General features: G+C 38.8%; 1 protein-coding gene across 3 annotated transcripts in view; it reads left to right on the top strand.

Annotated features, from left to right (window-relative positions):
- The window catches only part of TSHZ1 (teashirt zinc finger homeobox 1), a 57775-nt gene that overhangs the window by 12243 nt on the left and 31999 nt on the right, over positions 1 to 13533 (top strand). The window contains exon 1 of one of the 3 annotated variants that reach the window (XM_030966038.1): positions 5219 to 5617. The exons of the other annotated variants lie outside the window; for them this stretch is intronic. Coding sequence (XP_030821898.1) covers positions 5593 to 5617 — 25 coding nt within the window. The 5' untranslated portion in view covers positions 5219 to 5592. Of the gene's footprint in view, positions 1 to 5218; positions 5618 to 13533 lie in introns of those variants that run through there. 3 annotated transcript variants of the gene reach the window in all.

Genomic DNA, 13533 nt, shown 5'->3' with positions numbered 1-13533 from the left:
TGGAATACAGGATTTCTTTATTATTGTGATTGCAGTGCCTGATGCAGGAAAATAGCCAAGTAGAATCCCTCTAAGCTAATAGTGACAGTGCTGCTTATCATTGTCTCTTGTTTTCTTCTATACAGCAGGACCAGTTTGGACCACCAAAATAATTAGTAACTATGTGAATGTCTAGATTGGTAGTGCAATTTTTTTGCTTTTTAAGGTAAGCCACAGTTTTAGTTAATTTTTTTAAATGAATTTTTTTCCTGATTTAAAAATACTTGTTTCATACTCAGGTTTTGTGGGTTTTTTTGGGTTTTTTTGGGTTTTTTTTCCCTCCTCCCTCCAAACACTATTATTTAAATGTACAAAATGAAAGGTAGCGAACAAAAAGAATGAATAGTTTCCAGACTGGTCTTGATCCAAAGCCCAAAAGAAGTATGTGAAAGGGTATGCCATTGACTTTCATGACACAGGGCTTGGGCCATGATGTCCTACAGACATGTAGTAAGACTTTTAAAGTATTTTCTTAAATTTTAAAAATCAATTATTTATTATTTGCAACTAACCTCTAATACTGAAATCAAAATATGTGAATTCAATGCAAAAGTGTGAATGTGAATTTTGACATCCAGTTTTCAAGTGTTAGTGTTTGTGTTTTGGTTTGTTTTTAAGTAAAAATGTCTTTAAATTATTATTTATAGGTAGATACTGTTAAGACAGTATAACAGACCAAATAAAAGAAGGACCTCTTTGTGAAATGGTTAATAATGGTCTTATTGGCAAATCATCACTATTGCAAGTGTCATAGTTACAGCTCAGCATTAAAGTATATGAACTTAAAACCTAACTATTGTGACTAATATTTATTTCAAAGTACAGAATGTGTCACAGCAGTAGGGCATCCTATTATTAATGCAATAAACTCTTGCTGTAGTAATTTTTGGTATGAGGTTGCTGTGCTCAAGTTCACAGCTATATAAAAGTAACAGTGAAACATGCCTTTTTTCGGCTGGATCTTGCTGTAACATGTGAAATGACTCGTTCCCAGGAAGAACCATATGGACAAGTTGTTCCATATTAAACTTACTACAGTATAACTTGGAGTTGGCCTTGTATGCTATAAAGTCTCTGGTTAAAACACCAATTTTAAAGTGTGTTTTCAATTCTCTTCTACTTTTTAAATCAAATTAAGGCAAGGCATGGCTTTTCCAAGTAATGTATTCAGGTTGGAATTTCTTTATTTGAAAGAGTTCATGAATTCTTACCTGCTCTTTCATCACTATGATGCTGATGCTTTGCAAGGATCATGGCTGGGTCTTGCTCTATTTAAAATGTGCTTTGCACTGCATGCAATTGCATACTACATTACATGAATCTACCACAGTTTTTTCTCTGATGGTGCCAGCTTATACTCCAGATCTTAATTTCACTGAAGGAATTTGCATAGATCCCAATTACTTCAAATGTAAGGGTAAAAGCTGCAGAGGAGTCGTGTTAATGCAGGCAGATTTGTGCAGAATATGATACATAGCCAACATGTTTTCTTCATGTTTCCTTTGTTTTTTACGCTCAAAGAGGTACCTGCTGCTGCAAAGGGGCATTGCAGTAGCTCCCAAATCAGGAACATTCACTTTCTGCGCTTGCAATAGATTTTTTTCCCCCCTACTCTGAAAGTCACTACTGAAAAGCCTTTCTGAAATAAAAGAACAAACACAAGAATGATATTTCAGGGTAATCTCTTTTTACCTTAGCCATTGGTAGGTGGAAGGAAAAACGTCTATGCATTTTCAAAACAAAATGAAAAAACAACCTTTTCTGATAAGTTTTGTATTTTAAGTGGCCTTTTTTCGGAGAGAGGGAATTCCCTAGCCTCAGTTTATATTTACTAGAATATCGGTAGCTTGTGTAAGCTTGAGTTCTGTCCTTTTTGTTTTGGCAGTGTTTTCCAGTTGAAAAGAAGAGCGAAGTCCCAGTACTCTGCCTTTTCCAAACCTCTAGTTTGTAGTTGTACTTATCATCAATATTGCAGGCCCTGACACTCTGCAGCACTGTCACTGTATATACTGTGAAGGCAGTAAAAATGAGCACTAATCAATCTTTCAGGGAGAAGCAATGAGCATTAGAAGGCCACTATCCTGTGACTAAACACACCCCTTTTATGGAGTGTTGGTGCTAATAAAGGACAGCTTATTACTGAGGCAGAGACCAAAGCTTGGGTGAGGTCAACCATGACTGGCAGTCATCAGTCATTCTTAATGATACTTTTTCCCGTGCTTTCTAAGGGATTCTGAGCAGAGTGCAAATCATTTGGGGTCATCCATAGTTCATGTACCCACAGATGGCAAAGGTTTTGAAAGACTTTAGTTTAAACTTGGGTGTCTTTTTTTTAAACGTTACTCAAGTAGGCAAAAAACCTCAAACAAAACAGATTTTTGCTCATTTGGAATGTATTTTCTTTCACTCTAATAGATGTTTTACACACTAGAGTGCTTGTGCACTATAAAGAACTACATAAATTTATTTTTATGACGTCTGTCTTCTTTAATTATTACCTTTGATGTCTATTGGTGACTAAAGAGAGCTTAACAGGATTTCTCTCCCTTCTTAAATTTCGCAAAGTGAAACTCAGCCAGTCCCTGACAGATGTCTGTTCCTCACCTTCAGGATTATTTTATAAATCCCTTTCTGATGAGCGGAAGTGTCAAATCAAGGACAGGTCATAAAGTAAAAGTATAAACCTTTTAAAGGGAGACCTTGGTAATATATAAACATTTTGCACACTATCTGAAATTTTATGGTCTTTAAAAATGATATTTTAGCAATAGGAAGGCAGAAGTTTAAAACACCAGGCAGTGTGCACATGTTTTTAAATACATGCCATTCCCTTGCTCCTTATCTTTCTTTCTATAGTCATATTTTACATGTTTTGAGAAAATAGCTGTACTCTCTGTAGGGGCTGTCACTAAAGTTTGGGTTTCAAAGGGTCTCCCTATTTCATTTACTTTGAAATTTGTGCTCTTTTGAGTCGTTGTTTTTAAATTCCTCAATTAAGCACTCTCTGCACCACCTTGATGTTGGTGAGTGGGTATATTGCTGCTGTGATCTAGACAACTGCTGTCATTTTCAGATGGTTGAGATTAGCTGTGATTTTACTTGAGCGAAACTGTTAGTTTATTTCTAAAAGCTGAGGTAAACTGGATTGTTTTTTGGGTCTACTGAGAAGTTCACAGCACCATGCAAAGAAATATTTTATAGTAGTACATTACTTTATAATGCAAAAATCCTGATGGCAGGTTGGAGGGCAAGGAAATGTGTATGGTTAAATGTATATGCATACATTTATGCATATGAAAGTATAGAGACTTTAAAAATTGACTGTACCTGGTGGCGTAATTTTTACTGTTACAGATGACTTGTATTTTATTTTCCTCTTTGTACTGTTGAAAAGCCAAGCATGTACAGCATATGTAAAGTGAAAAATGCACTTTCGCTTGATTAACATCAAAAGCTCATTTCTTTCCTGGTGTGTCTGTACAGCACCGAGCAATATAGGACCTGTCCCATGTAGAAACATTTAAAAGTTTCCATATTTTGTTGCATAAAGTGGTGACATACTGAGGGGAAGGGGAACAAGGTAAACACTCCTTTTAAAGGTCAGAGGGGTTTTTTTTCTGCAGTGTTTGTGGCTAGGGAAATTGTCTGATGAAGTCTTTCATGGGTTGATGATGTGAATGTTTTCTTTTCTTGTGTCTTTTTTGTGTCTTGCTTAAAATCTCAAGTCAGTTGTGCGATACCACAATTAAAACACCACGTCCAAAGCTTCAGCAGAGTTAGACAAGTTATTGGTGAACCAGCGTGCATCACTGGAAATGATGTAAAACATATGGAAATTACTGACTGACAAACAAACATTTATACAGTGTTCAAGCTGATATCAGTGCTCATTAAGGCCTGAACTGGGGAGGCCTGTTGCACTTTTGTGAGCCCTCATCCCCGTGATGCTCTCCAGTAATTGCTGGTGAAAATACAAGTGATGCTAGAAGGCAGCTTACCTGGTGCGAGTAGCCTGCACCAGCAGCTGGCTTCATGCAGGCACAGAGGTGCACCCGTATGCAGCCCAGTGCTAGGTCAGGACCTGGGGCTGCCATTCATCTGAGAAATATCCCTGTTCTGGGCTGTGTGTATCACATGAGACCTTTAATTTTCGGTTACGTGGAGTTGTGGATGGTGAGGAGGAGGTGTGAGAGCATCTACACAGGGAAAAAGATGGTGAAACTCGCATCCTGTCACCGCTGGCTTGCGGGCCTGCAGAAAGCCTAGGCTAGCCTTGTAGGTCAACTGAATGTGTAGGTGTGAGATTTTAGTGCTCTGTGGTGCTAGTTCTCTCCCTGGTCAGGGAATGAAAGTCACCTTTGGGTTCGGTGTCCATCCTGTTCCCCTGTAGGTAGAGTATAAACAAAAACCCAGAGCGGTTCTTTGCTTGCATCTCAACAAGGTGATGCGTGAGTTCAGCCTTTCACACAGGCGTAATGCTTGGATTTAGATACTGCATCCCTTCTCCCTCTCCTTCCCCCCACCACCCCGTACCCTCCTTGTGTTTTTAGATGTTTGGTTTTTTTCTTCCTATTTGAAATCCTTTATTTTGTCTTTACAGTCTAGTTGAATAGGAATCGTTTCATTTATGCAGCTTTGTGCTTTTTCTCTACAGCTTGTATTTGCATGAATGTGTTGCAGCCTGATGCGAGTTCATTCGATTAAATAAAATGCTTAAATTGTAATCCGTGCAAAACGATCATATTTGAAACACTTGATGTCTCGGTGAGAATCCATTTAATAGTGATCAGATTTAAATGATTTAACACAGTGGTGGTGGTGGGAGGTGGGGGAGGGAAATAGAGTTTCGAGACATTCCTGTATATAAAAAAAAGATTAAACCAAATTCAGATATGTCTCTCTCTCTCCGCCTTCCCCCCTTCTTTAAGCAGTCAAAAGATATACTGTATCCCCAGTGAAAGGGTGCTTTCAATCCAGTTATCCACTTTACCCAGTCTCAGTTTCCAGAACCTTCCACACCCCCCCTGGTTAAACCACTAAGCCTTTGATTCCTTCCTGATTACACTATGCAAGACATCTATCAAACACTGTCTTATCTGTTTGTAAGGCAGCTCAGGCCTCAGATTTAAGTCATGGGTTTTGGCTACAAGTTGGAGTGTGATTAATAATTGACTAATGTAGCTTTTATTTATCACAGGCTAGCACATTTCACCATTACCGAGTTAATTTATGTTAAGTGTAAGCTGTCGCTCAATCTGTTTTTCAACTTTTTTTTTTTTTTTTTTAAATCCTAAGTCTATCTTTCACTTTTTGAGAAACAAAATCCTTACACAGGGCACAGTCTTACTTGGTGCCAAAAAGTTGATTTCCTTTTCAGCGGAGCCATACATCACCAGCCCTCCCAGCTGCAGTGTCAGCCCCTGACAGAATGACATGTGTCATTTATCAAAGGGGCCAGGCCGGGCCTTGGGAAACGCACACGACAAAGCCTGAGAGAGTTCATTTCGCAGTCCCCTCCTACCCTCTGCGAGCCTCTTGCCAGGAAAGCCTGTGATGTTTCTGTCTTCGCAGCATTACTGTAAGTCCTTCAACCTTCACAGAATTAACCCTCGCTGCTGCCACTGCTGCCGCCAGACCTCCCCAGTGCCGCTGGACCTCCCCCTCCCCCGAGAGCTGCGATGCCCAGGTGCCATCCCAGCCAGCCCGTGTGTGGCAATAACGTGCATCGGGCTGCTCCCTCATCCACTTACCCATTCCTCCTGGAAAGAACTCTTTTTTTTTTTTTTTAATTCCCATATATTGTCCGTTATAAGAATTAAAGTCCTGCATTTTTCTATGGCAGGACAAGGTCAAAGACATAAAGAATAAGGTAATAAAGCATTTCAGTCATGAAAAAAAGGGTAGCCACTGTCCTGTGCACAGGTAGGGATTTGTGTTTCATTTGTGGCGGTGGATGAGACGATCAGAGAGTCTTTCTTCCACCTTCCTGTTTAAAATTTCCTTCTGGTTATTGTGAAACCATGTGCTGAAATAAATAGAGCAGGTAGTTTCTCTTCATGCCGCTTCACAATATCTGAGCTGCATAGCACCAGCTTAGATGAGCTGAGCTGGTAGGACTCACCATGCTCCTCCTGAAACTCTATCAGCTAGAGGGGGCAAGGTGAGGAGAAGGAAAAGTTGATAGCATTTAACAGGGAAAAAAATAATCTGCAGACCTCAAGGTGTCGCTTGCACTGAATAGTTTAATTTCTGTAATGTAGTTGCCTCAGTCCTGCAGCCCAGGAGATGACAAAGGAGTTAAAGCAGAAAATGAACTTTTGCCAAATGAAGAAGAGCATATTTTCAAAATATAACAATGTTTCCTGAAACAAAACTTTTGTTTGTCTGTGTGAATGTGCAAATGTGTTTTAAGTGGCTGAATTTAAATCTTGATCATGTACAAAGAATATGAGAAAGTTATTGTCTCCTCCCCTCCCCCCACCAAATCACTCTTTGTACTTTGCATAGTTCCTACCACACTGAAGTTATTTACAGCATCAGATATCATTTAAAGAGATAGCTAAGGAGACTATAGCCTCAGCTAGGAACTTTCCAGAAAGGAGTCCTATAAATTAGCCATTGCTCAGGAGTGGCTGTTTTCTAGTCAGGGCTGGTCCTTTCATTTGTCTACATAAGGCTAATTTATATTTGCAGCCAGATGTGGCCTGACAGCCATCACTCAGAGCTTCCTTCCCCCACTGTTAGGAGGTCGGGAAAACAGTCACGTTTCCCATTTTACAGAATCCCCATCAACATTATTGAAGATGGATGTATCTTTAAAGCAAAGATTGATTGTGGATATCGGAGTTATGGTGTCATTTATCATAGTGAATATTATTTAGACTTGGATTGTACAAGGCTGTAACTTGAGACACAGCCAGGGGAGGGACAATCTGGAAACGAGGATCCATGAACTTTAATGGATGGATGCTTTTTCAAAGCTCCACTCACTATAGCATGATTTACTTTTCTTACAGAAAGGAAACAAGCATTTCAGTTTTAAAGGGCCAGCATGCCGTCTTGTCCTCTTTAGTGGGTCCTTCACGGAGGCATCCGAGACTTAAAGCTGAAACAATAAATAGTGGTTGTGTCTGAATGTTACTTGCATATAAGTGCTTTTATGCTAAACATATCTAGGTGCACTTGAGACTCCTGTTTTTGCAAATTGCACTGGTTATGCTCTCTGTTGAAGGGGTACTGTGGCTGAAGAATGCAAGTATTGATTATAGGATGCAGTGATCTGAAATTTCAGAAGATCCAATAAATTGCATTACAACTGGCATTGTTACTTTGACATGTTCATCTCTTCTCGGAGACAAAGGGCATCTAAGCTACATACTCACTGCTTGAGGCATCTTATAGAAATGGAGCATCTACTAAATTGTGCACATATCTGGTGGAGCATCAACTTTCTTGGTTGTTGGGAAATGCAGTAGACTTCAACAACTGTTTGCATGCTGTGCTTACATTCCACTTTTATGTAAAATTAAGAAATGTAGTTTGAGATCTTGCAGGTGGACACGTCTCATATTTTCAGAATATACATTTTGGAAAACTGATTGCAACCCCGCTGAAAATCGGAAGGCATGGCTCAGCTAAGTGCTATTTCTAATTTAGTACCACCAGCATGCCAGTTTGCTTGATGAATTTATTAGAATGCTTTATCCTTTGGAACTTGACTTCTGATTTTTTTTTTTTTGCAAATGAACTAACTTGAATTCAGAAAATGCTCAACTAACTTCAGTTAAAGGGAGAAGTTCCTGAAACTGATAGCATAGGTTTAGATACAGTGCAAGCATGTGACATACTTTGCCCACATATTCTGTCAGCTCAGTCCCACCTTGAAACTTTCTTCCCTTAGCATTATTTCCCCAATTATTTTGTTCAGGTAACCACCTGCTCCCCAGGTGAAATTGGTCATCTTCCATTTCCATCCAATTTCTGATTTTCTGACTTGCTCTGGTACCTTCCATTTCCCACTGATACAGTTTTTGGAGTTCATTTGCATGCCTTTGATCATAACTTGGGATGCTTGGTGACCTGCCCCACTTCAGTGGGTCATGTATCACAGTTTGGGAATGACTGTGTCATATGACAGAATTGCACTGGACAGCAGTTTATTCATGTGGGCTGACACGTGTCTACTTAGAGGAAGGTAGTAGCATTTACCAGACTTGTCCTTGATGAAATCATCACATACTATCATTTAAGGCAGCACGTCCCCAAGGATATACTAAAACTTGAACCAAACTATCTTCTTTTTGGTTTTTGTTTTTCCTTTAAACAAAACTAGAAATCACTTTGCTGTCATAAACCAAATTCAGTACAAGAGTTTTCATATGAATAGTCAAGCTCAAGAGTTTTTAAAAAATCCAAACAATGAAAGCAATTATGAACATCTGTTTTTGAATGCATATGTATTCTGTACATAACAAACAGAGAAATCCTATTATCTAGAATAATAAAAGGGAATTTCCCTTTCTGTCTGAACACTCTCTGGGAGGAATATGGCCTTCCACTTAGAATCCTGATTTGGTGGGTTTGGATTTTTTTTTTCTTTTATTAATGAAATGAAAATGAGGGTATCTTATTTTTTTCCACTTTTCTTCCTGCCCTCCCCCCTCTATTTCTTGTAGCCGAGATTTCAGTTTCAGGGACACTTGTATAAATCCTGGGAATCTATTTTTACACCTGTGCAGCTGAGATCAGAATGCCTCTATGAAGGCCTGCTATATTTACTCATACATAAAAAGTATTTTTCTCTTGCTTGAGAAACATACAAAATGTCTTCAAAGAGGAAGCAGTTTATCAAATTCATATTAATCACAGCATCAATAATGTTGACCGGGGTCAAGTCATTACACTAAATATATTGTAACCATTATTAATGCATGTAGCCCAGTGCCATAGCTATGATATAAGACTGCTGTTTCCTGATTAAAAGCTGTTTGGTGATGCAGAGATTCAATACAGATTCTCCCTGCCCTGTGGTGACTGACAGTAGCTTCTGGTATTCTGCTTTCTTCTGACAGTGGAGTATATTAATATGAACACACCTTACAGAGGGGGCTACAAGAAGTGCAGAATGCAGAAAACAAAAGTGTCTAATTTCAACAGCCACAACTGTGCATCCATAAGGCAGCCAAATTTATCATGGCACATTATGGAGTGCAGCAAATGTCATGAAAACCATTGTTTTTTAATTTTTTTTTTCCTGAGAGTCTGAATGAGGTGATTTATGGTAGTTATCCATCTTAAGGGTCATCCATCAACTTTTAGTTGCTAGGCAATCAAACCAACAGCTGTTTGCTTTGAATCAAGCTAAAAAGTTGTCAGTCATCACATGCAGGTATGACCTTAGTGGTTAAAAACATTATCATGCATGTAAAATTAAAGAGACAAAGTCCTTGTTTGCTCTCTCCCATAGTGTGGCTTGTTACTTCACATGAGTAACATGGGTAACACTGGCCACAAAGCTTTTATTTAAGGCAACATTTTGGAAAATCACGGTGACACATGCACTGGTCACTGCATCTCAGAAATATTTGTGTGCTCACATAGAAGTTCTGTGTAGAGGAAGAGTTTGTAGCAGGGCAGTTTCTCAGTTGTGACGTCAAGTTACCTAAAATAGAACATTTTGAACTCCATCTCATTGGCACATTTAGAACCAAGGGTAGATCTTGAGAAAAAAAAAACTGTTGTGAGAGGCTACAGTTTGGTTGAATAGGTGCACGTGTCGCTGCTGGGGTAGTTAATGGTGCAATATTTAGTGTAAACAATGCTAGGAATCTCTTTCCAGATGGAGCTCTGAGCAGCCTGATCTAGTGAAAGGTGTCCCAGCCCACGGCAGTGAGGTTGGAACTAGATCATCTTTAGGGTCCCTTCCAACCCAAACTATTCTATGAATTCATGATTCTATGATTCTGCTGTTTCACTGTGTCCTCTTAGGGTGGGTCTAGAGGACACAGTGATGAAACTTCCTGAATTCCGTGTACACTCCTCCACCATGTTTATTACTATAAACAGACCAATATCACTTGTGGTTTGGAGGCATTGTATTTGACAGTGAAAGAATGACCTGATTGTAATATAAGAACATGAGTTTGTTTCCATTCCTTATTTTTGGTCTTCTCTTGAAATTGCTTGCAAGAAGTTATTTTAATTGCCATTTGGGTCTGCTGACTGCCATTCCCTGTTAAATAACTTCAAAATGACTGACATATGAAGTGAGCTGGATTCTGCAAGAGATTCTAGAAAATACTGAAGAAGATTGGAGGTAAATTGTTGAGAGGACAACAATGCATGTTGTTTCAATAAACTATACAGTTGTCAACTTACTGTTAGTTCCTGATACTTGGAAATTGCATGCATCTCCAGTGCTGTAATCTTGAGCCACAGAGCTGCTGGCAGATTGACAGAGATGTAGCAAATGGTCAGAAATGCTCTGTGGAGAAGTGGAAAGTGGAAGGGAAGTGAGCCATTTTTGGGAAAAAGCTGCCTTCGAGCCATTTTTTACCAAATGTAGCCAGAGGACTACCTTTATCTATTGATAGAGTACTGATGAAATATGAGCTGCAGCTGTGGAGGTGGAAGTGCTCTGCAGAGAAAATACTTGTTGCCATGGGTTTTTCTGAGACCTCAGGCCTTTCTTCAGAAAGGTGTGTCTTACCTCTCCGTTATATCAGACACACTGGCAAACCTGAAGCCAGTACCTGACACGTGGTAGTTGTTGATAAATCTTACTTTCCTGAGACAGTATATCTTCCTTTGCTAACCTGTGCGAAACAGTAATTGTCTTGTCTGCTCAGGGATTCTGCTGTGCGCTAACTAATCATGGTAAGAAAAGACTCTGTCCTCATTTTGATAAATCCTTTATAATATTTCAGATTTTATTTACATAATTACCCAATTATCTTTGTCCCCTTAACGTCTTTGACTTTCATTTGTGTATAAATTTGGCTGTGCACCTATTTAGATGTCAGTGAAGCTAATAGTGAACAATCCTGTGCCCTTGAAACTACTGTGTCATCTGCGCGGGCTCTTGCGTGGGCTTCCAATCACGTAACATCTGAGCGCCTTCCAAGTGTTAATGTAAAATATATGTGCAAAATACTCCTTGTAGTGAATGCACTGATGGGTGATAACCATTTTCATAACATCCTTGCCTCGTATTTTCACTTATCATGTGGCTCACACCAGGTGGCTTGTTAGCAGTTGCTAATGAGTTTGTTGTAGTGTGGGAGGTTCCCAGGTTGAGAGCTACACTTGAAGTTTTGCTCCCTCACTTGGGCTGTTTCCAAGACTTGTGTGTGTATTCCTAATGTTATTTCAAAACACTTCTAGCACTTAATTTTGTTCTTCACAGAAATATAGATAGAGCAAATGTGTGAACCAAAGCTTATCATGATGTATCTATTTCTATTTGCCCCTTAAAAAAAACCCCTAATACTCTTTCCTCCCATCTCAGTATTATTTTCTGTATGTCTTCTCAGTAAAATAGATCAGTAACACTGTAAGTCCTAAATGGATCTCCTGACATTTTTGACTCCCTTCCATTTACAGCAAGCAAAACCTTCTTTTCTACTGTATTTTTTTAAGATAGTAACTACTTTAGCTGTAGAGGGAGAAAGTTGATGTTGGTTTTACAGGAAATTTAAGGAGAAAATGATCACTTTGGGACAGATAGTAGTACCCTGTCAAGTATTATCCCATCTGCGGGAAAATAGTGAAACTCATCATGGGAAAAAGTGGCAGAATCAGGCTGTTTGATCAGGTTTAATCTATGAAGTGCCTCACCTACTCCTTTAACCTTTTGTATAGCTCAGTATGTAATCCACCTGTCCACATCACCAGAGGGACAAAATGAAGAATTTAGACTGCTATTGAACAGAATGAATTTCCATAGTGGATCAACCTAATGTTACAGTGATGACACGTGGTAATTTGATAGTTACCACATAATAACAGGAACAATGCAGCACATACAGTACTAGGAAACTCCATTGGATGCAACAGTAATTACATGGCAACTCACTGACTGTTAACACTTTGTCGTCTGATTACTGAGCACTTAAACTGTGTCAGTGATGTAGTTAGCACAGGTGCTTTTGTAGTTGAGGTATATCTGAGGTATATCTGAGGTAAACTGTGTAATTTTTCTTTTTTTATCTCCTTGACCTCTGTATTTTTGGAGTGGTTATATCTTGTGTAACATGAAGAATTTTTTTATTAACCTGCAGAGTCATGCCTCCGGTTTTCTGGATTTTAGTGCTCTCCAGAGCTGGTGAGTTTGCTTTACTGATGCATTCCAGAGAAGATTAAAAAAAAAAAAAAAAAACTCAAACAAATTTCCAAAATTAGCCTTGTAGCCCTATGCTCACTTATACCTAGCAGTCCTGCTGGTGTCTATTGCATTTATTTGTACTGAAATAGAATCTCAAAATAAAGTTAATGCTCAACTGTTAAGAATGTGATTGAGTAATGTGTAGTGGGATTGGGTTTGTATTCAAGACAAATGGAGAATTAGATACACTCAGATGGTTTGGCCTCGTTTATTTGAATTAAAGGTAGGAGGTTACATGAGCATTTGAATTCCATATTTGTAAACAGTCTTTGGCTTTGTGTATAAATTATATTTATATAAATCTGTAAAATTGCTTTTGTGACTTTTGGTTAGAGTAACAAGAATTTTGTTGTCTAAAGACTCTGAGTCAAGATCAGAGCCTGTTCAGTTAGAGGCTGCTTAGAAACACAGCACAGCCTCTACCCCCAAAGGAGACAGTGATGGTGAAGGGGAAAAAAGTAAGGAGAGACATCATTAAGGTGAAGTCTTGTCTGTAGCTCTAGGACTATAGTCCATGATGCGTATAGTACAGTCCATGATGCATTCTTCAGTGCTCTGTCCTTTACAAAATGACACATATCCCTCAAGACTAGGCAACTTCCAGCTAACTTATATTTCCACTGAGAGCCCATGATGAGCTGCTTTTTCCCATCCTCTCTTGTGAAGGTTGGCACTTGCAGGTATTCTTTTACTGGCAGTAGGTAGCATATGTTTTATACTGTATTTTTTAAGTGACATTATACTTAAAGAGTATTTCTTAATTTGAACTTTTAATTTGCTTCATTAGGCGTCAGGTAGATGAAATGAAAACTTACTTGGATGATCAAATAAACATGTAGTCTAGTCTATCATGTACCTGGGACACAGCTAAATTTTTAGCATTAATCTTTTTTCCCTTAAGTAATCAGCAGCATCTGATTCTATTCTAGTAGATATTCTAGTTCCCAAATTCTAGTAGATCCTGATGAAATACAGTTTACTTCCTCAGGTGAACAGCCCGGTTCCTCAGATTAAGTGTTCTGTTTACATGTGGAAAGCACTCCTTCAGATGCTGTACTTCCAAGTAGACTTTTGCTTAGATCAGATACATCTTTCAAGGATTGTGCCTTTGT

This window comes from Camarhynchus parvulus, chromosome 2 (assembly GCF_901933205.1).
Source record: "Camarhynchus parvulus chromosome 2, STF_HiC, whole genome shotgun sequence".
Lineage (NCBI taxonomy): Eukaryota > Metazoa > Chordata > Aves > Passeriformes > Thraupidae > Camarhynchus > Camarhynchus parvulus.
The sequence above is the reverse complement of the archived record's forward strand: the minus strand, read 5'-3'. Positions and strand labels throughout refer to the sequence as shown.